The sequence below is a fragment of the Lithobates pipiens genome, unplaced genomic scaffold (genome assembly GCF_037356315.1).
Source record: "Lithobates pipiens isolate NorthernLeopardFrog02 unplaced genomic scaffold, aLitPip1_a1.2 Scaffold_18, whole genome shotgun sequence".
In the NCBI taxonomy this organism is placed as follows: domain Eukaryota; kingdom Metazoa; phylum Chordata; class Amphibia; order Anura; family Ranidae; genus Lithobates; species Lithobates pipiens.
In genome coordinates, this window is record NW_027507758.1 from 477,888,395 (window position 1) to 477,912,292 (window position 23,898).

Consider the following 23,898-nt stretch of genomic DNA (forward strand, 5'->3'; position numbering starts at 1 on the left):
TGGAGATAATTCAGACCAACTGTAAGTTGGTGTACAGAGACAGGCAGAGTGCTTGTAGCAGAGTGGCATATTTTCCACCACTACAACCAACCTGTTACTGGTTGTTAAAGGAGAGGTGTGGGCTATAAAACTCCTGCTGACTCTAAGTCCAAGAATTGAACGATCACATGACCACCGATCGCTCAGCTTTCAGTCTTCTTGGGGCTGAGAGTTGTGACTCAGTCGCTGCTTCCAGCTCTGCCTTCTCTGTGCTTATTGGAGCATTGGGCTGGAGATGGGGTGGGTGCCAGTTATCAATCAGACAACTGGGTGGATTCCGACAATATGGTTGGGATTCTTCTAGAACCTGCACCAGCACCAGCTCTGGGCAATAGGCCACTATCAGCTGATTCTGGGTCACAGGAGAGCAGTGCACTACTGTGACCCAGAAGAGAAGTATGGATGAGAAAAGCTTTGGCCATGCTTCTCTTTTAAGGATGATGTAAGCTTCATTGCAAACAACCCCCTAGTAACCAGTAATGCTACAGTGGGTGGAGCCTGATGGGGAAGCTGAGACACTAGTTCCCCTTTAGGTCCTCGGTCTCCTTGTGATTGATGCCAATCAGTGGGCAGATTCTATAGCCAATAGCAAGCCGTCTATTGGCTATGGATCTGACCACTACCTGCTGTTAACTACAGGTAGAGGCTGTCCCCACCTGTACCAAGCCCCAGGATCCCAGTGGCCAAGTGATAGCCAGGGTATTTTCAGTGAATGAAGTATGCTGGGTCTGACCCAGGTCTGTGGACTTTACCAGCGTCATAGTTTTGTCTCATTAATCAGCATTACCAGATGAGCTCTTTCCTAGAAAAGTAACCAATCACAACAATGAATTAGGAACCTTTTCCCACTGACACCAATGAATAAGGGCCCTTCACCCAATAATACAAGTATAATATGGCTCTCTCCTATTGAACATCAGTTATTGACACATTGCTAAATTCCAATGTAAGGGGGCCTTCTATCCCTAAACAGCAATGTTACATGAACTAAATTAATACTGACCTTGAACATACGAGGCAATTTATACTGACCACCAATGTAAAATGAAAATCTACACTGACCACCAATGTAACAAGTGTCATCACTGACTACCAATGTAACAAATGATTTTACAATGATCATCAATGTAACAGGAGAGTTTATGCTGACTAGCACTGTAATGGCGGTATTTACCCTGATCGCCATTATATTGGGGGCCCTGGTGGACAATGTGAATGCTCCCATTACATTGGTGGTTAGTGTTATGCCCTTTTACCTTGGTTGTCTGTTTAAATACCACCTATTACAGGGGATTCTACCCTAAGAACCAGTGTGATTGGGCCTTTACTGGAGGATGTGTACATTTGCAGGATACATTTGTAGGGAGCTCCCCATGGGGGAAAGGGGCCTGACAGTATTTTGCTAAAAGGGGGCCTCTTATTAAAAGGGCTGGTGGTGGCTAAATATGAGAGAACCCCACATTGGAGAGGATATTGATGTATGAATAATGTTTTTAGTTAATATAAATGGCTATTTTAGCATAATATTGTTTTGCTGGATAATATAATGTGTTATCTCAACGCATGTTCTTCTTAGGTGATATAATGTGCCATTGCAGTCTAGATTCTTGCTGGATGATATGTGCAGTTGCTGGGTGATGGAATTTTCTGTTATATAATTAGCTGTAATGGAATGACACAAAAAAAAAAAAGTGCTATGACACAGTGACATATTGGGGTAAATTCACAGGGATGGATTAGCTATTTTTCATCACAAATATAATTTTGGTGTGGAATGTTTGTATAATATGGTCGTTCTATCAAAGGTTATTATTTTTTAGGATAATTCAGTGAGTAGTTCCATGTGTTACTTGCCGTGATGATAGCAATAATTGGGGCCCAAATATAATTTCTGCACAGGGGCCCCTTGCTGACTTTGGCGGCCACGGCATATATATATATATATATATATATATATATATATATATATATATATATATATATATATATATATATATATATATATATATATATATATATATATATATATTATATTGTATGTACAGTGGCATATATATATATATGTATATATATAATGCATACGCATACATACATGTATATATATGATGTGACACTTGCAGTATACCCCAGGATTACAGTCATTTGCATTGGAGCACACGCAATGACTTTAGGATGAAATCACTGTGCAGCACATCCAAGATTTTTCCGAGCCTGTATAAGCATTGCTGGAAATGAATGTGCAGTAGACATTATCAGATGTGAGTGGGGTGGGGAAAACAGAGCTGTGTCATGAGCAGCCGCTTCCACATCTAATAGAAGGATTCTGTGCTGACTGCATCGCCATCGCTTTTGAAGGAAAACATTACAAAATAATCCATAGGAGAAAAATGCACTAAATCAGAAGGGCCTTAATAATCAGTAAGTATGCATTCTCTCTTCTGATATAAAGAAGAATACCTGATGGCTTCATTGTTGAGGATGAATGTAAATGAGGTATTTGCAGGTAAACAATGTGTTCTATGGATCTGTAATGATTCTTTTTTTGTGTGTATTTTATTAGAACTGCTCCAAATGTATCTTCTCCAGTGTTATGCTCCTTAGGTCTGATAGATGGATTCATAGCTAGAATTTAGTCTCTATTTATGGCATTGTTTTTTTTTTTTTAAATTGTCAGATTAGTATATACTAATAATGATTGTGGTATACATGGATCTATAGCAAGCAACAAAGCATTTATTAATATAAAAATAAGACATTTGGAGAAGACATTCCTATGTTTATCTTTTTTCTTCTCTGCATAGCAGCAGGAGCCTATAATTATCCATATAGTTCACATGAGTAACCAAGCACAGATGAGAACTGTGGAAGGGATGGACTGCTCCTTCTGAATATCTGGATGATTTCAGCAGATACCATGTGCTGCTGCTGATGGATGTACTCAGTGTTGTGATCATGGTGACCGTAGCATGTCCTGCAGATTGAGATTTTCTGTTGCTTTTCTGCAGTCTCAGATCGATGTCTGCACAGTGCAGTCCTTTGTTTCTGCTGATCTAAGGCTGTTTTATTAATTGTCACATCTTGTATCATTATTGTGCTGATTGCAAACCTAGAGGCAGAAAATATATCAAGTGTAGAACAAGGGCTGGAAACATGCCTGTTATTGGCCTTCACTCAGATGTATTAATGCTAACAAAATCATGTCACAAAATCAAGTACACTACACACTTGTTAGACTAGAAAAAATATAATATGTTGCATACATGTAACATACGCGCCTGGGAAAGGAGGTTAGGCACTTATATTATTACTATTGTTAGCCCTTGTATACACGGTCGGAGAATGCGTCGGAATGTGTCCTATCGGACCGTGTTGTCGGATAATCCGACTGTGTGTGGTATGCATCGGACTGTTTCCGTCGGAATATCCGTCGGACCCAATTTTCCAACTTGTTGGAAATATTTTCCGACAAACTGGTCCGATCGGACATACTCCGATCATGTGTAGAGAATTTTGATCGGACAAAGTGCCACGCATGCTCCGATCAAATTCCTACACCAAAGCTATTGGCTACTAGCATGAACGTAGTCCCGTCGTAACGAAATAACGTCATCACGTTCTGAACGATCGGATTTTCCGACAACTTGGTCCGACCGTGTGTATGCAACAGTTTCGGACACAATCCGTCGGACAAAATCCAATGGATTTGGTTGGCAGAATGTCCGACCGTGTGTACAGGGGCTAAGAGTCAGTGGGGGATATTTACTAAAGCTAGAGCACTCACAATCTGGTGCAGCTGTGCATGGGAGTCAATCATCTTCTAACCTCAGTTTGTACAATGAAGCTTTGGCAATATAACCTGGAAGCTGATTGGGTTCTCTGCAGAATAGAGACTAATTTTGCACTCTCCAGCTTTAGTAAATAAACCCCAGCATCTTTATCAAAAGAAAGATTAAATTACAGGATATTTTATATTCAGTGCAGGAAAGCTACAAAAAAAATCTGGCAACCGCCATAGCTTTCGCACTGGGGTGCACATGAAGGCCCCTTTCACACATGCGGACCATATGTCCGTATTTCATCCATCCGTTTGTGGATGGAATACGGACATACATGCCTCCCTATGGGATAGCGGGTGTCTGCAGATGAACATCTGCAGACACTCGATATCGTCCGTCTCCGCTATGGTCCAATTCTGCAGATGGAGGAAAATCCTTTTTTCTTGATCATACATCACGGGACACAGGAGCTTCATTACACAGTGGGTTATATAGGCACCTCTGGTGATTGGACACTGGTTGACCCCAATTAAGGAGAATTCCTCCCCTAGATAACCCCTCCCATATGGGAGGCACCTCAGTTTTTTCGTCAGTGTCTATGGTGGTTGGTCACATAAAACTTTAGCTCTGTGCAGGTCCCTGCAGGGGCCTAAGGGCTACAACAAACCGGATCCATACCTCGTGCCGATATTTGACTCCCAAGATGGTATGGTACCCGGGCCTCGTCAGCCGAAGAAACGAGGTTTGGCCTGTAAGTCCTCTCCATTGGAAGACTGTGTTCTGGGAAAACCAGACTTGGTGTACTGTTTACACAGAGCGCACAAAAGTTTCTGGCAGAGTCTTTACATGGTCCAGGTAGGAGGCTCTTCTGAGAAAGAGCCCCAGATAAACCTGAAGGTTGGCTAACACTGCCCGCCGTGATGGGTGAAGGCTGGAATTTGTCTGGTTCAGCAATTCCTGCGGCGGGGACAGGTAAGGGAATTTAATCCTATATATGTTATTATATGATGGATTTCTTCATTGTGAGTAGTTGTATGTCTTACCTGGCTTCCACCACTAGAGGGAGTAAGAGCAGCCTGATGCATACTTACATGCCTTTCAGTACACACGCTCAGTGAAGCCAGGTTCTCCAGCTGTCTCACGTCTCCACTGCAATTCCTGCCACAACAAGGTAACACAGGGGTCCCACGTAGTCTGGGGGTCCCACGCAGCTCCGGTGGAGTTCTCCTTTCCCCCCCTGGATCCCGCGGTCCTCGTGCACGCGCGCCAGGCGCGTTCCCGGCCTAATGGAGGAGGGGGGAGTGTGGTTGTGAGCCGTGCACGTTGGTGTGCACGGCGCTGTACTGCGCAGGCGCCAGGCGGCAATTTTAAAAAGCCCAGAGCGTCAGGAGGCTGTAAGTGGAGACACAGGAGCTGTGGGCAGTAAGCATCCGTGGGGATTGGATCCAGGCAAACCTTAGACACCTACTCAGCATCAGGTTGTGCAGTTTAAGCATATATATTTATTCTGAGACTTTAAGCACAACAGTGATTGCACTTGTACTAGTACCTCTGCTTTGTAGCTTAGGACTATGTCTCCTCATAAGAGGGTCTCAGGGGGAGGTAACAAGAGCACTGGTAAATCACTGCCTAGGTCCAGGGGTTCTAATAGTGCCTGTAAGTTACCATCCCCCCCTGCAAGACTGGAGCCAGCCTCTCAAGACGAGTCAGTGCCCCTGTCAGGTTTTGCAGCCTCTCCTAATGTCCCAGCCCCGGTTTATGTCACTGAGGACTCCCTTAGGGCTACATTAGAGGGTTTTGAAGGGAGAATAATGAATTTTATTTCTGCTTCCCTGAAAGATAGCAGGAAAAGGGGTAGATCCCCTCCCTCTGCTGAAATTCCTCTCTCAGATGATTCTTCTGAAAATGAGGAGAGATCCCTGTCTGGGGACAGGGATCTTGAGCAGTCGGAGGAATCAGAGGAAGAGGAGAGAGTCCCCTCCTCCCAGGCGCTCAGAAAACAGGTGCAGTATTATACTGAATTGGTGCGTACCACATTCAGAATGCCTGCTGCTGAAGTCGCTACGTCCTCTGTTTCTTCCCTGGGAGTCAGGAAAGCCCCACAGACTGCCTATTCCTTTCCCATCCATCCCTTAATGGATGAATTGTTGTATGAGGATTGGGGACATCCCGGTAAACTGTTTGCTCCTCCTAAAAGGTTTTCTATGCATTATCCTCTGGAGGAAAGTTTCACCAAGAAGTGGGGGGTCCCATCTGTTGATGCGGCTGTTTCTTGAGTGAATAAAAGCCTGACTTGTCCCTTGGATAATGCGCAGGTATTTAAGGATCCAACTGATAAGAAGCTGGAAACCTTATTAAAAGCCTCCTTTTCCATGACTGGCGCTGTGGTGCAACCTACAAAAGCTTCCCTGTGAAGGGGCGCCCCCGCTCGGCCGAGTGGGGGGAAGGCTTCCTCGATTTGCAGGAGCCTGGCGGGAAGAGATCCAGGACAAGTGGGTGATCTCTTCGGTATCTCTTGGCTACAGGCTAGAGTTTCAGAAGATTCCACCTTCTCGCTTTCTAAGGTCAAGTGTCCCCAGGGATCCAGTAAAGCAAAAAACGCTATTTCTGGCCTTAGATCACTTACTATCCCAGGGGGTGATAGTAGAAGTGGACCCAAAAGAACAGGGTTCAGGGTTTTACTCAAATCTCTTCACCGTTCCAAAGCCAAATGGAAGTGTCAGACCTATCCTAGATCTGAAGGATCTGAACCGGTTTTTACGCATCCGGTCCTTCCGAATGCAGTCAATTCGCACTGTGGTCTCCTCCCTGCAAGGGGGAGAATTTATGGCATCAATAGGTATCAAAGATGCATATCTCCATGTGCCAATTTTTCCCGCACACCAAAAATTTCTAAGGTTCGCGGTAGAGCGGCGCCATTTTCAATTTGTGGCCTTGCCGTTCGGGCTTGCTACGGCCCCTCGAGTCTTCACAAAGATTCTGGACCCTCTCTTAGCAAACCTAAGAGCTCAGGGTATAGCCGTCATGGCTTATCTAGACGATTTGCTTCTCATGGAGAAAACAGCAGCGTTCCTGAACCACAGCGTCACCAGAACGCTAGAACACCTGGAACGCCTAGGTTGGATCATAAACCTAGAAAAGTCGTCCCTACAGCCTGCCACCAGGTTGGAATACCTGGGCATGATCATTGACACCGCTCAGGGCAAGGTGTTTCTTCCAAGGCCAAAGGCCTTGGCCATTGGAGATCTGGTGCGCCTAATTCTGGGCAGAAGATCTTCCCCCGTTCGGCTGTGCATGAGACTGTTAGGGAAAATGGTCGCCTCCTTCGAGGCCGTCCCATTCGCCCAGTTCCACTCAAGGCCTCTGCAAAGATGCATCCTTGCGGCTTGGAACAGGAAGCCCCAAGCCTTGGATCTTCCTATGCGTCTATCCCCAGGGACACGCAAGAGTCTCGTCTGGTGGTTACAAACCAAGAATTTGCTGAAGGGCAAAACTTTTCTTCCTCTTCCATGGAAGATTATCACAACAGATGCCAGCCTGACAGGCTGGGGAGCAGTATTGGAGGAGACGTGCTCGCAGGGGAAGTGGTCTGCGATCGAGAAGCTATTGCCCATAAATATCTTGGAGATCCGGGCAGTTTATATGGCTCTCATAAAGTGGTCTTACAGACTACGAGGTCTCCCGGTTCGGGTTCAGTCCGACAATGCCACAGCAGTGGCTTATATCAATCACCAGGGTGGTACCAGGAGTCTGGTGGCCCAAAAAGAGGTGAATCGCATACTTGTCTGGACAGAAAAGCATGTTCCGTGTCTTTCTGCAGTCTTCATTCCAGGAGTGGAAAATTTGGCAGGCGGATTTTCTGAGCCACCAGCAGTTGTGCCCAGGAGAATGGGCTCTGCACCCCGACGTGTTTCGGAACATATGTCACAGGTGGGGTACTCCAGACGTAGATCTGTTTGCATCCAGGTTCAACAGGAAACTGGACAATTTTGTGTCAAGGACAAGAGATACACTTGCTCAGGGGTCAGATGCTCTGACAGTTCCCTGGGATCAGTACAATCTGATCTATGCCTTCCCCCCGAGCCCGCTTCTGTCGCGGTTCCTGGGAAGAGTCAAGAGGGAGACAAAGTCGGTCTTTTTGGTGGCCCTGGCTTGGCCCAGGTGACCATGGTACGGGGAGATCATGAAGTTGGCAGTAGGCAGGCCATGGATCCTCCCTCTCCGGCCAGACCTGCTCTCACAGGGTCCAATCTACCATCCTGCTTTATGCAGTCTGAATTTGACGGTTTGGCTGCTGAGACCCACATTCTGAGAGACCGTGGCCTTTCGGGGCCAGTCCTTTCTACTCTGGTCAATGCCAGAAAGCCGGCTTCCAGGCTTATTTATTACAAAATATGGAGGGCATATGTTTCCTGGTGTGAACTCAGGAAATGCCATCCTAGAAAGTATGTCATTAGCAGGATCTTGGCCTTTCTCCAGTCAGGCCTAGAAATGAATTTGGCCATAAGCACTATCAAGGTGCAGATTTCGGCCCTGTCAGTGTTTTTTCAAAAGCCACTTGCATCGCATTCCCTGGTGCGGGCTTTTATCCAGGGGGCCATGCGGATAAGACTGCCAGTCAAACCTCCGGTATGCCCTTGGGATCTGAATTTGGTTCTCTCGGCTTTGCAGGGGCAACCATTTGAACCTTTGCATCTGGATTCATTAGTTCTCCTGACTAAAAAATTGGTCTTCTTGGTAGCCATATCCACGGCTAGAAGAGTATCAGAGCTAGCAGCTCTTTCCAGCAAGGAGCCGTATCTAATTATTCATAAGGACCAGGTGGTCATGCGTCCCAACAGGTCCTTTTTACCTAAGGTGGTTTCGGGATTCCATTTGAATCAAGACGTAATCCTACCATCCTTTTTTCCGGACCCACAGTCTGCAGAAGAAGAATCTTTGCACACTTTGGATGTGGTTAGAGCAATCAGTCTTTATCTTCAAGCAACTGCCCAGATAAGGAAAACTGATTGCTTATTTATTTTGCCGGAAGGCCCTAGGAAGGGCCAGGCGGTGTCAAAATCCACTCTCTCAAGGTGGATTAGACAGGTTATTTTTCAGGCCTATAGTGTAAAGGGGAAGATTCCTCCTTTTCAAGTGAAAGCGCACTCTACTAGGGCTGTAAGTGCTTCTTGGGCAGATCTGTAGGGCTGCAACTTGGTCATCAGTCCACACATTCACCAGATTCTATCAGGTGGATGTCAGAGGGCAAGAGGATATCGCCTTCGGGCGCAGCGTACTGCAGGCTGCAGTTTAGGTCCTCCGGTCCCTGGCGGTCTATAATTATGATCTGTGTCTCCCTCCCCTCAATCTGAGCATTGCTATGGGACATCCCACTATGTAATGAAGCTCCTGTGTCCCGTGATGTATGATCAAGAAAATGGGATTTTTATATACAGCTTACTTGTAAAATCCTTTTCTTGAGAGTACATCACGGGACACAGAGCTCCCACCCCTCTTGGGTTTTACGTGGTTTCTTATTGCTTTGCTACAAAACTGAGGTGCCTCCCATATGGGAGGGGTTATATAGGGGAGGAAATCTCCTTAATTGGGGTCAACCAGTGTCCAATAACCAGAGGTGCCTATATAACCCACTATGTAATGAAGCTCCTGTGTCCCGTGATGTACTCTCAAGAAAAGGATTTTACAGGTAAGCTGTATATAAAAATCCAATTTTTCTATCCGTCTGCAGAACGGATCGGATGAACACGGACAGGCGGTCCGTGTTCATCCGATCCCCCATAGAGGAGAGCGGAGATGTGCAGGGACCTCCCTGTCATCCACCGGCACAGTGGTGATAAACAGAGCGATCCCTGCTGAGCAAGCGGATCATCACGGGCGCGGATCGTTACGAATCCGTCCCGTGCAAAAGGGGTCAAAAGAGCAAAGAATATCACAAACAAACAAAAATTCCCCACCACACTTACCAGCCAGCCTGCAAAAAAAAACAAATTGGCCCAGTTTAACAATTCATGTTAAAAACAGAGGGTTTTGTTAAAAAAATTTGCACAAATATATGAGAGCTGGCGTGCCCATGTCAAGGCCAAGCCTGTATACACCGGTTTCAACTCTATAGTTTTGAAAGTCTCCAAGTTGGAGCTTATATAGCAGTGAATAAATTAAGGGCAGGCTTACTTGGAGGAGGCCCACTCCTCCTTAAAGGCACAGGAACACAATGTACCCCCACACCAAATCAGCGAAAAAAAGCTATACAAAAAGATGGCAACCACCCCAATTTATAACTATCCTTTGCAGTAAGCAGGGCCAATGTGGTGCCTATATTTAAAAAGGGAACAAAGTCTTTACCAAGTAACTATAGACCTGTTAGTTTAACTTCTATAGTTGGGAAGATACTGGAGAGATTAATAAAAGACCACATAGACGAGTTCTTGCAGGAAAAAAATATTTTAAGCAACAGACAGCATGGATTCATGAAAGACAGAAGTTGTCAGACAAACCTGATTTCTTTTTATGAGGAGGTAAGTAAAACCTTGGACAGAGGGGTGGCGGTGGATGTGGTATACTTGGATTTTGCAAAAGCGTTCGATACAGTTCCGCACACATGGCTCATGTGTAAGGTAAAGTCTACAGGTTTGGAAATATCAGTTTGTAAATGGATAGAAAACTGGCTAAAAGACAGAAATCAGAGAGTCTTGGTTAATGATTCTTACTCTGAATGGTCTAAAGTTATCAGTGGTGTACCCCAAGTTTCAGTGCTGGGACCCTTACTTTTTAATATCTTTATAAATGATATTGGGTCTGGGATCAAAAGTAACATTTCCGTCTTTGCAGATGACACCAAGCTATGCAGTAGAATAATGTCCTTACAGGATGTCTCCAATTTACAAGCCGACCTCAATGCTCTGTCTAATTGGGCGACTATGTGGCAGATGAGGTTTAATGTTGAGAAATGTAAAGTTATGCACTTGGGGGCTAAGAATATGCATGCATCATACATTTTATGGGGAGTACAACTGGGGGGATCCATAGTGGAGAAGGATCTGGGGGTTTTGGTAGATCATAAGCTCAATAATAGCATGCAATGCCAAGCTGCGGTTTCCAAAGCGAGCAAAGTCCTTTCTTATATTAAGAGAGGTATGGACTCCAGAGAGAGAGAGAGAGAGAGATATAATTTTGCCCCTGTTCAAATCATTAGTAAGACCTCATCTGGAATATGCAGTTCCGTTTTGGGCACCAGTTCTCAAAAAGGATATCGGGGAACTGAAGAAATTGCAGAGAAGCGCAAGCAAACTGATAAGAGGCATGGAGGAGCTATGAGGAAAGATTAAAGGAACTGAATTTATTCATTCTTGATAAGAGGAGATTAAGGGGGGATATGATAAACATGTACAAATATATAAGGGGTCCATATGGCGAACTTGGTGTCGAGGTATTCACTTTACAGTCAACAAAGAGGACAAGGGGGCACTCTTTACGTCTAGAGGAAAAGAGATTTCATCTCCAAATACGGAAAGGTTTCTTCACAGTAAGAGCTGTGAAAATGTGGAATAGACTCCCTGTAGCGGTGGTTCTGGCAAGCTCAGTAGATTGCTTTAAGAAAGGCCTGGATTATTTCCTAAGTGTACATAATATAACTGGGTACTAACATTTATAGGTTAAGTTGATCCGAGGAAAATCCGATTGCCTCTCGGGGGATCAGGAAGGAATTTTTTCTCCTGCTTTAGAAAATTGGATCATGCTCTGCTGGGGTTTTTTGCCTTCCTATGGATCAACTGTGGGTATAGAATTGGGTATATGGGATTGTATGATATTATTATTATTTTTTTATTTTTTTTTGTGGTTGAACTAGATGGTCTTTTAAAACCTGACTAACTATGAAACTGTGTAAGATGCACATGGAAGGGCAACGCACATCACAAATAAACAGATGATTTCCCAGCACACTTACCAGCTAGCCTGCAAACAAACCAAATTGACCCTGTCTAACAATTTACATTAAAAACAGAGGGTTTAATTTCACACATTTGCAAATATATGTGAAAGCTGCAGTGCCCACGTCAGGGCCCCTCCTGTTTACCATAGCCCCAACTCTATAGTTTTCAGAGTCTCTAAGCTGGAGCATATATAGCAGAGGATAAATTGAAGGCAGGCTTGTCTGGAGGGTATCCACTCCTCCTTTTTGGCACAGGGACATACTGGACCCCCAGTAATGGCACAATGGGAGCTGAAGACATCGAATGTCCCTCCACACCAAATCAGAGAAAAAGCTATAAAAAAAGATTGCAATGCTAGCTGGTAAGTGTGCTGGGAAATTTTTGTTTGTTTGTGATGTGTGTTGTCCTTCTATGTGCACCTTACTGCAAAGGCTAGTTATATATATAGGGGGGGGGGGGGGGGGTTGCCATCTTTTTTATAGATTGTTAGCTGATTTGTTAACATGTATTGTTAGACAGGGTCAATATGGTTTGTTTGCAGGCTAGTTGGTGAGTACAATGAGAAAATGTGTTTGTTTATAGGAGAAAATTTATTTTGTAGAACACTAAGGCTGTGGGCTCATTTTCAGGTTTGTTTTTTCAGTAAACAAAATTCAAGTAGTGCCCAAAGATGTTATGAAACAAATGCCCTACTTGATAAATGCCCAGAAATAGATGCTAAGTAAGCTCCCCACATAAACCAAACATATTAAAATATGTGCCCGATACAGAAACCCCATGAGGGTGTAGGCAGGCTCCAAGCTACTCCAGGGCTATCCATGCCATCCTCTGTGCTCTATAACTGCACAAGCCTTTGCAGACCCGCCTGTCTGCCATATATGTACACAGCTGGTAGTTTGAGACCTTTACACTCTAAACCCCTGATCCAAGTCCATAATGATTCCTAAATGCCTGGAGAACACAAGGCCTGCCTTACTCCAGGCTCTCCTCCTTTTGGAGCAAACCCATCAGTTACAGCCTGTCCATAGAGGGCACATGGGTGTCGCCCCTCCATCCATGCATCCGGTCCCCTGATCTACATATCAGGGCACTGGGCGATGAATTCCAATGGAGGGGAAGTGTTTTTTTAAGCACGTGATTAGAGCCAGAGGCTCTAATAGGCTTCAAAAAAGGGTGAAGAGCACTGCACTCTAAGCCCACCCAGTTGTGCAATGATAGCGAATGAATTTTCACTATTTTCACACTAAAGTTCCCCCCCACCAATCAGGAGGCAGGTTATGAGACCTGCTTCCGAATTGGCCAAAGCGCCAGGCGATCCTATTGATGCCTAGCGCTTAGGCGGAAGAGAGAGGAGACACGGCGGAGGAAGCTGCTGAAGGAGTGGACACTGGAGCTGCTGCCCACATGGCGGGCGGACCGTGTAAGAGGACACCACAGCCTGCCAACTAGATTGGGTAAGTGCCAGACCACCAACCACCCGGGGTGGTGGGGGTGGTAGTGCTGCACCACCGGCCGCCCGGGGGGTGGTTGTTTGCTACTCCCCCAAAAGAAAAACCCACCAGCCACCACTGAAACCCATCTGTCTTTAATTGGATTAAATCATGATTTTCTGTAGGCTAAAAGGCACCCTTTCCCAGGCAACACATTGATTCTCCCTGTCACGTACCTGATGATGGAGCCTGATATGCAGAGGATGCAGTGCACCCTCATCAATCTCTCCACAGGAACTGAAGTTCTGTCACCACCATCTTAGTTGCTCATATTGGCTTCCTGACATTGCCCCCCCCCCCCCTAAAGGGCAAGCCTCCGGATGCCTAACTTTGCCCACTTGTCAGGATAGGAGTTCTTGAAAGCTTGAACCAAATTTCGGGGCATGAATATAACCTTCCGGTTCCCAGGAGTTGTCCTCTGGCCCATACCCTTTCCACTTTATCAGGAACTGGACCTGATTTATCCTTTTCCTGCAGTCTAGGATTGTTTCCACCTCAAACTCTTCCTCCTGTCAATAATTACAGGTTCAGGTGGCCCGGTGCTTCATTCTGGAAAAGGTTCAGGGATAGTAGGTTCCAATAAGTTTATGTGGAAGACAAGGTGGATTCTAAATGACTCAGGCAACTCTAATTCATAGAAAAACAATAATGTAGCGCTAAAAAAATAATAATAATGAAATAAAAAAGAATGGTGAAGTGACTAACACCAACCCAAATGATACAATCCAAATATACTAAAAATAATGAATCAGTCCCCAGAGTCCATGAATATCACCAATGTGATGGCTCATACGTTGCATAGGCAGAAAGGTAATCCAAAGGACATCTGGGGAGATAACATCAAATGAAATGTGAATGAAGTGGGTAATCTTACCAGAGACAAAAGACCACTGTATGTGGGTAACACCAGGTCAAACGAGCTTAAGCCAATGAGTCCTCGACTTCACAGGAACCATGCGACAGGTCACAGATGATCCATCGGCCAATGGAGGGGCTGTGGGTCCTTTCGTCAATGGAGAAGTGAACGACACCATCTCGAGGGTTCCAGTCTTCCTTCCAAAGGTTCCAATGGTAAAAGGATGGTCTCTGACCAATACTCAACAATGAAGAAAAAACTCCCGAAGGGAATCATATGTAAAACAAAAAGAACAACGACTTCCCATCGTGTAGGTCAAAAACAGGATTTGCTGTTTATTGGCATAAAACCAGCATATACAGACAAAAGAAATTAAAAAACGTGATCACAGGAATAAAAGCAATACAGGGAACATAGAAACCTCGCCCTATGCGTTTCGAATCAAAGGACTTCTACTGGGGCATCTAACTGCTCCCCCATATTGCACATACATACATAAATAACTATAACAAATATAGCACCAATCAGAGATCTTAGTCCGTAATTGATAACAACAAATTTCTTAATAGGGTAGGATTACTCACATAATGGACTAAAGACCCACCCCATATCCAAAACACCAATCTTGCGCTTTGTACAATAATCCCCCAGTACTTGGCCAGGACACAGAGCCTATAGGGATCAAGTAGAGGCCATAATCATCGTCAGGAAAGCCAGCGAAAATGGGCAAAAAGACAGTGAAAACGGGTCACCCTGACACATGGCTGACATCAGCCAATGCCCAGCTACAGCGCTACTATGCCCAGGGATGTTACAACCAATCTGAGTGGATTCCGTAATGCCTAAAAGGGAAAAAGCTATAGGGTCCGGAAGCGAGGCTTGATTGTAAACAAACCAAGCCTCGCATTGATACCACACCGGACCCGGAAATTACATAAGGCGTGTGCACACGCGCACGCCAGTATTGACAGACCAACGTGCGCGTGCGCCCTCCATCCAATGCGGAAGGGCCAGAACTCAAAATGAGGTCTGGCTCCTTCAATTGGGGTGGAAATAAAAACAACTGGAGCACACGCGCACGCAGTGACCCGCCATGTCCACAGCGCATGCGCCATCACGGGACAACGAAAATCATGCTGTTTCACCCGTGTGAATGCGCACGTGCTGTAGATGGACATTATACATAATACTGAAAGGCACATATCCTATAAACGGTAGTAGACTGTCAGACTAATGTCAAAACACTCCTCAGTCTGCATATATCTACAACCGTTAAAGGATGAGTGAAGGGGCACCCAAGTGTCACTGAGACACACAAGGAAACTACCACCCCACTTGGTGAGAACAAAAAAGATAAAAAATTAATAATAAATAAAAGTGAAAAAAGAAAAAAAAAAAAAAAAAAATGAAAATAAAAATAAAAAGAAGGAAATAAAAAAGAGAAGAAAAGAGGAGAGGAAAAAAAAATTGTAAATCAGTGAAATTAAGATTTATTAATAAATGAATTGATGTCCCATTCCACTTTTAAACCAAAAGGTGAATATGTTTTGAGGTTTAAATCTACTGGGTTTCAAGATGAGAAACCCCCCGTAATCGGGATTCACCCCTCAAATGGGGGACAAACTTGTCAATAATGACAAACTGTGTTCCTGTCGGATCTTGATCGTGATATTCAAGATAATGTCAGGGGACACTATGGTTGGTTTTGCCTTTTTTAATATTAGTCAAATGTTCATTAACCCGGATGGAAAATGTGCTGATCGTACGTCCTATATACTGCTTGTTGCAAGGGCAAGTCAGCATATAGACGACTAACTTATTAGCACAAGTGGTAAAGTGCTCCATGTGGTAAGTGCGCTGTGTGACTGCAGACGTAAAAGTATCACTCCTACGTCTGCCACAAATATTGTGTAGGCAGACATTGCACTTACGACACGGATAATATCCCTTACACTCTTGGAAGAAGGGGGTACGTTTGGGCGGATCTATGACATTAGGTGCTATTTGCCCTTGTATAGAATGAGTCCCCCTAAAAATGACACCAGCGTTAGTAGGAATAGTGGAACTCGAAAGTCTGTCACTCTGTAACACACCCCAATGTTTTCGGATGATGTTCTTGATTTATCTAGATTGAACTAAGTAGGATGTAAAAAAAGACCATTTCAATTTAACCTTCTGTCTTTTCTTGGGTACAGGCTGTAGCAATGCATCTCTATCGAGCCCAGAAATCCGCTCAATCTCAGTATCCAGAAGGGTAGAATGATAACCCTTTTCCAAAAACCTATTTTTCAAAACTGCTGACTGGGTGTAAAAATCCTCCAATCTGATACAGTTCCTCCTCAGTCTGAGGAACTGGCTCTGAGGGACTGACTTCAGCCACTGTGAGTGATGACAACTATCGACCGGAATGTAACCATTCCAGTCGGTAGGTTTGAAGTATGTTTTAAATTCCAGTTGTTTGTCAACAACTCGGATCTCTAAATCCAGAAAATGAATAGAAGTGAGACTGGCCTCATAGCTGAGATGTATGCCTCTATTATTTGTGTTAAGAAAGGACATGAAGTCATCAAGAGATGCATGGTCACCCTTCCAAAGGAGGAGGATGTCGTCTATGTACCTAGCCCAAAGAACCAATTCTGGTCTCTCGAGGGCATAGACGACATCCTCCTCCCACTTAGCCATAAACAAATTGGCCAAACCGGGGGCAAATTTAGCCCCCCAATTTAGCCCCCATTTTTTAATCAAAAATATTTGTGCTGAGTAGCAAACTTAACTTTGTATATTTGGATTGTATCATTTGGGTTGGTGTTAGTCACTTCACCATTCTTTTTTATTGCATTATTATTATTTTGGCGCCATGACTGTCACAATTAGTGCACAAGTGCGTGCAAGTGCACCTTCGGCAATCTCTCCACAGGAACTGAAGTTCTGTCACCACCATCTTGGTTGCTGGCATGGGCTTCCAGACACTTCCAGTGCGTGTTACCCCAATATTTCATTTTAGGGTACTGAAGTAGAATAATAACGTATTGACCCAGGCAGGACTTCAGTGATACAGGTTTTCTTTATTTGACTCGTACAAGGAGACAAGTTACAACAAAAGGGCAGATATTTGCCTGTTGGTTCTGACTGTCTCTCACCTGTGCAATAGGGCTGCATAGACAAACAGTCAGCCTGATAGACGCCTACCTGAACAGATAATTGTCCACTGGTTCTGACCTCCATGACCCATGCAATAGGGCAGCATACATAGAGTTCAATAACCCCACCATTATGTTATGTCTTATTGTTTCTCACTATACAATTCTATTTGCATGTATACATACATGGGTTTCACAAAAAATACTGTGTCATCTACATTATATATATATATATATATATATATATATATATATATATATATATATATATATATATATATATATATATATACTCTCTACAAAGCCAATTACTTTATTCAATATTGTCTAATTATGAATTATTATTATAAACATATATATCAGTATTTCCTTATTCAATGTATTTTAACAGTTTTAATGAGGGCACAAGCAGACCTTTGTTTGACCCTGTCAAACTTAATTACTGTACTGTACATAACTTTCCCATATTCCACATAATTATTTCTAAACCACCTGTATAAGATCTTCTTATCTTATCTCTGTGATTTATCTGCTGTCAAGTGTTTTCTTTTCCAATTAGTGCTTACTTAAAAACTAAAAATTAACTATCCTAATGAACTTTCACCCAATAAACTTATCTTATAAAAAGTATGAGAAAAAAGCAGAGATGTCAACTAGTTCAACATTTAAAATGAAGTATTTCTAAAGCTATGGAAAACATAGTATACATTATTAAAGATTAATAACTATTGATTTAATTATTGAATAATAATATTGATAAAACTACTACTATATAATAATAATAATATGAATAACATAAAATATATATTGGTTAATATGAAATTCTACTACAGTACTGGTAGTTAATCTGTACATGTTAAGGGTATTTCAAATGTGGTGAACCCTACCAGATTTTACTTGATAATTGGGTACATGTTTAAAAATTCCAACCGCAAATGTTTTTAGGTTTGAATGGTGTTGATAAGTGTAAAAACACCAGTAAGTTTTAAATAATGAAGAGATAAAACCTCACGTTGAGACCCATCACCTAGACAGGGAGAACATCAAAATCTCCCTATTGAGGACACAGACAGCAATGAATTGCTTACAGAGGTTCTAGATTTTTTGCGAACTACTAGAGAAAATGCTTTCACTGCTGTTAGTAACACTGTATGGTAAAGCCTCCCCATACAGTAGAGTGCCTTTAAAAAGTATTCATACCCCTTAAAAATGTTCACTTTTTGTCATGTTACAACCAAAAATGTAAATGTATTTATTTATGTGATAGACCAACACAAAGTGGCACATAATTGTGAAGTGGAAGGAAAATGATAAATGGTTCTCAAATTTTTTTACAAATAAATGTGAAAAATGCGGCATGCATTTGTATACAGTTCCCCTGAGTCAATACTTTGTAGAACCACCTTTCGCTGCATTTACAGTTGCAAGTATTTTTGGGTATGTCTCTACCAGATTTGCACATCTAGAGGATGACATTTTTGCCCATTCTTCTTTGCAAAATAGCTCAAGCTCTGTCATATTGGATGGAGAATGTCTGTGAACAGCAATTTTAAAGACTTTCCACACATTCTCATTTGGATTTAGGTCTGGACGTTGACTAGGCTATTCTAACACATGTATAGAGCAGTGATGGTGAACCTTGGCACCCCAGATGTTTTGGAACTACATTTCTCATGATGCTCATGCACACTGCAGTGTAGTTGAGCATCATGGTAAATGTAGTTCCAAAACATCTGGGGTGCCAAAGTTTGCCAACATCTGGGGTGCCAAAGTTCAAACCCTTTTCCACTTTATCCAAAACCTAAAAAGTTTCCTCTGGAATTGGGCATTAATAAAAAACGAGTGTATATTTATATTAGTAAGTTTGTAGAGTCAATGCAGTAACAAGTAAAAAAAAAATGCTAGGGTCTACTTTATCTCTTATAATTTTTTGAAACTATTGTTTTTTTAATTAAACATGACATAAAGAATTGTCTTCTTTTTTTACAGATCTCCATTTTAAACAATGGAACTGATGCGTGGCAAGACATTTATCATAAGTTATGCACAAAACCATTCGGAAAAGGTGCCTCAAGTTGGATGTAAAGATAAAAAGAAAACTGAATGTCAGAAGAATCCTGCTCGGTATGAAATTAAAAAGAATGTTACAGGAACACAAAGAATGTCTAATAGTATTTGCACAAAAGTGACAGGGGATAATATCCGCTGCCCAAAAACTGTTAAGAAAAGCAAAACATCTGATTGTGTTACAAGAGATGACAAATTAGATAAAAACACTGGTGTAAGTGGACATGGAAGACTACCCAGTAGCATAAGTTCCCCGGGGCTCATTGAAGACCCAGGTGGCAAAAGGAATGAACTGCAAACCACCAGACCATCGACATGCAAACAGACTATGATTGACTACAGAAACTTTGTGCCTCAGATGCCTTTTGTGCCATCAGTTGCTAAATCACTGCCAAAGAAAAGAATTTCTCTGAGAAGACCTAAGAAGAGTTTAAGAAACATGTTTAATTTAAAAAGAAACAAGCAGCAAGATACCATATCAGAAGACGAGAGGCTCCAGATAGTGAATGTTGAACCAAACAGAGAAGAAATAGTCCAAAATCAGTCCAATGTGGGTGAAATGGTTTCTGATGAGCTCCTAGCTCCAGAATTCCCTGACCGTGAAATTTTCATTGATGCCATTGATTCCTTCAAAGCCTTGTGTGAGGATGTGGCATCTCTAAAGAGCTTTGATTCACTTACCGGTTGTGGAGAAATCTTTGCAGATGAATGTTCCTCTTTTATTGATATAGAAAATTGCAGAGTGACATTTATTTCAAAGCCGAGCCCTATAGCTGCTAACTTTCAAGGTGGTGGAGAGCGCCTTGCCTCACCAGCCAAATCAGAATCAGTAGATTTCTCCAGACTCCATGGACATGCAAAGTCACTTCCAAGAAATGTAAGTTCAAATGGACTATTTGAAGCTAAATCTTTACATGATTGTAATGATGCAATCAGAAAGGAAACTAACAGCACCGTGTTAAGAGACCAAGTTTCCACATCATCCTATAATGACCTCATGTCTTCTAGTGAGAATATTAATGACCCAGAGTCTCCAAAATCTACAAGTGATGAAGGATATTATGATTCATACTCACCTGGACTGGAAGAAGACAAAAATGAATTGGAAACCCATAGATCATTTCCAAGAGACAGTTACAGTGGAGATGCCCTTTATGAGTTATTTTGTGACTCTGGAGAAACAAAGAAATGGCCAAGCCAAGAGTGCGACTTTCCAGCATCTAGTCATAATGCTGAAAATCCTACATCTATCTACAGTTTTTGTGTGGGATCTGAAGAGAATATGGCCTCCCAACCACCACATGATCTAGTGGGAGATGGTATTCTTCAAAGTACTTGGAAAGGGAGAGAATGTTTGTTGAAGCTATGTGACACAGAGTTGACTTTAAGCATGGGAATGGTCAATTGGTTAAAGAAGACAGGAAAGATATCAGATTCAGAAATCAATAATCAAAATGTTTCTTCTGATGAAATAGAACCAATGGAAATGGGATCAAAAATAGCAATCCATAAAATGACATCAAGAGACATAAGAGGAGAGTGTTTAAAATCACACAGGGGATATAAAGAAAAAGAATATTGCAGTATAATTAGTCATATCAGAGATTCTGAAAATATATTGGCTGATATCTTGTCTGGCAACAAATTTGAAGAACCAGCCACATCTCTTACAGAGTCTAAGGAGGGCTTGCCTGAAAAAGGTGCCCCATCTGAAGAGCATTTGAACGTAAAAGACTCAGATCTGGAGTCATCATTCTTAACAACTTTAAGCAACATTAATGAAAACCAAGAGGAGTTGCCTGCATCAAGTCCAGAGAATAAAAATGTATCCCCTATGGTGTCCACAAGTATAAAAGATGGTACAAATGTGCCATATATTCATAACCATGTAGACACTTTACATTCATTAGGTCTACAATATGTCACCAGCTCCATGGCAGAAAATAATAAGGGTTTGACAGAAATTCTCGATAAGTTCACAGCTCGATTATCATCACTGCATATAACATTTGGTAGCCAAAACACTTTGCATGGTACAAGTAAAATAATACGACCATATGAAATATCTCAGAACTTTAAAAATGTAATAGAACAATGTGACACTGAGCCTCAACCATCGCTGCTTCAACCAGCTTTGTTCAAGTGTGATAATGAAACCGACAAGAAACATCTGAAAACCTCTGATGAAGCACCTATACTGAACTCTCTTTCAGTCAAGTATTCAAAGGATGAATGTACAACTAACAATCAAACGCCAAAGGAAACTCAATCCAACAAGTTTGTTACCAAGACAAATTTCCTACCTTTTTTCAAGTCCCCATGTTCATCTGTGATTTCCAGATTCTCCTCTACTTTGTACAAAGTTCACAAGCCAGGAGATGCAGTCATATTTTTTAACACAGGAAAGTATAACCATACATCTGCTTGTAATGAAGACTTTGCACATAATTCGGATGCTTTGTCTATAGATTTTTCCAAATTCAGAAAAGATGAGTTTGAGCCCATTGGCCCTATACCTGATGCTGAAGAAAGAGGTATGTAAATTATATTTCCACCCAAAATACAAATTTCTCTGTAAGTTAAAGTATAGTGCCTTGAAAAAGTATTCATACTCCTTAAAATTTTCCACATTTTGTCATGTTACAACCAAAATGTAAATGTATTTTATTGGGATTTTATGTGATAGACCAACACAAAATGGCACATAATTGTGAAGTGGAAGGAAAATTATAAATCATTTGCAATTTTTTTTACAAATAAATATGTGAAAAGTGTGGCGTGCATTTCTATTCAGCCCCCAAGTCAATATTTTGTAGAACCCTCTTTTGCTGCAATTAGAACTGCACATCTTTTTTGGGTATGTCTCTACCAGCTTTGCACATCTAGAGGATGACATGTTTGCCTATTCGTCTTTGCAAAATAGCTCAAGATCTGTCAGATTGGATGGAGAGCATCTGTGAACAGCAATTTTCAAGTCTTGCCACAGATTCCCAATTGGATTTAGGTCTGGACTTTGACTGGGCCATTCTAACACATGAATATGCTTTGATCTAAACCATTCCATTGTACCTCTGGTTGTATGTTTAGGGTCATTGTCCTGCTGGAAGGTGAACCTCCTCCCCAGTCTCAAATCTTTTGCAGAATCTTAACAGGTTTTCTTCTAAGGTTATTTATAGTATTTGGCTCCATTCATCTTCCCATCAACTCTGATTAGTTTCCCTGTCCCTGCTGAAGAAAAGCATCCCCACAACATGCTGCTGCCATCACCTTGTTTCACGGTGGGTATGGTGTGTTCAGTGTGATGTACAAAGTTAGTTTTCTGCCACACATAACGTTTTGCTTTTAGGCTGAAAAAAAGTTAAATTTTGGTCTTATCAGAGCACCTTCTTCCACATATTTGCTGTGTTTCCCATGTGGCTTCTTGCAAACTGCAAATGGGACTTCTTATGGCTTTCTTTCAACAATGGCTTCTTGCCACTCTTCCATAAAGGCCAGATTTGTGGAGTGCGTGACTAATAGTTGTCCTGTGGACAGATTCTCCCACCTGTGCTGTGGTTCTCTGCAGCTCCTCCAGAGTTACCATGGGCCTCTTGGCTGCTTCTCTGATTAATGCTCTCTTTGCCCGGCCTGTCAGATTAGGTGGACGGCCATGTCTTGGTAGGTTTGCAGTTGTGCCATACTCTTTCCATTTTTGAATGAAGGATTGAACAGTGCTTTGTGAGATGTTCAAAGCTTGGGATTTTTTTTAATAACCTAACCCTGCTTTAACCACTTCACCCCCGGAAAGATTTACCCCCCTTAATAACCAGGCCATTTTTTGTGATACGGCACTGTGTCGTTTTAACTGGTAATTGCGTAGTTGCTTGCCGTTGTACCCAAACAATATTTATGTCCTTTTTTTCCCCACAAATAGAGCTTTCTTTTGGGGGTATTTGATCACCCCTGCCGTTTTTATTTTTTGCACTATAAACAAAAAAGGCTGACAATTTTTAAAACAAAATTTTATTTTTATTTTTTGCTAAAATAAATATCCAAAATAAAACGTAAAAAAATTTTCTTCATCATTTTAGGCCAATATGTATTCTTCTACATACCTAAAAAAAAATCGCAATAAGCATATATTGATTGGTTTACGCAAACGTTATAGCATCTACAAAATAGGGGATAGATTTATGGCATTTTTATTATTATTATTTTTTATTACTAGTAATTGGCGACGATCAGCGATTTTTAGCGGGCCTGCGACATTGCTGTGGACAGATCGTGCACTTTTGACATGTGACATTTATACAGCGATTAGTGCTATAAAAATTCACTGATTACTGTATAAATGACGCTGGCAGGGAAGGGGTTAACACTAGGGGGCGATCAAAGGGTTAAGTGTGCCCACTGTATCTATTACACAGACTCTATTACATAGAGTAGCCCTGTCGCAGTATAACTGGTCGGCAAGTGGTTAAACTTCTCCACAACTTTATCCCTGATCTGTCTGGTATGTTCCTTAGCCTTCATGATGCTATTTGCTCACTAAGGTTCTCTAATGCCACGTACACACGTATCAGACTATCCGGCGGACTTAGTCTGGCAGACTGTCCG

The 23,898-nt window shown here is 42.3% G+C and overlaps 1 protein-coding gene across 1 annotated transcript in view; it reads left to right on the top strand.

Moving 5' to 3' along the window:
• The first annotated feature begins 2,256 nt into the window (after positions 1-2,256).
• The window catches only part of AMER3 (APC membrane recruitment protein 3), a 28,867-nt gene continuing 7,225 nt past the window's right edge, over positions 2,257-23,898 (top strand). Inside the window, exons 1-2 of the mRNA XM_077488368.1 lie at positions 2,257-2,457; positions 19,225-21,836. Coding sequence (XP_077344494.1) covers positions 19,241-21,836 — 2,596 coding nt within the window. The 5' untranslated portion in view covers positions 2,257-2,457; positions 19,225-19,240. The remainder of the gene's footprint in view (positions 2,458-19,224; positions 21,837-23,898) is intronic.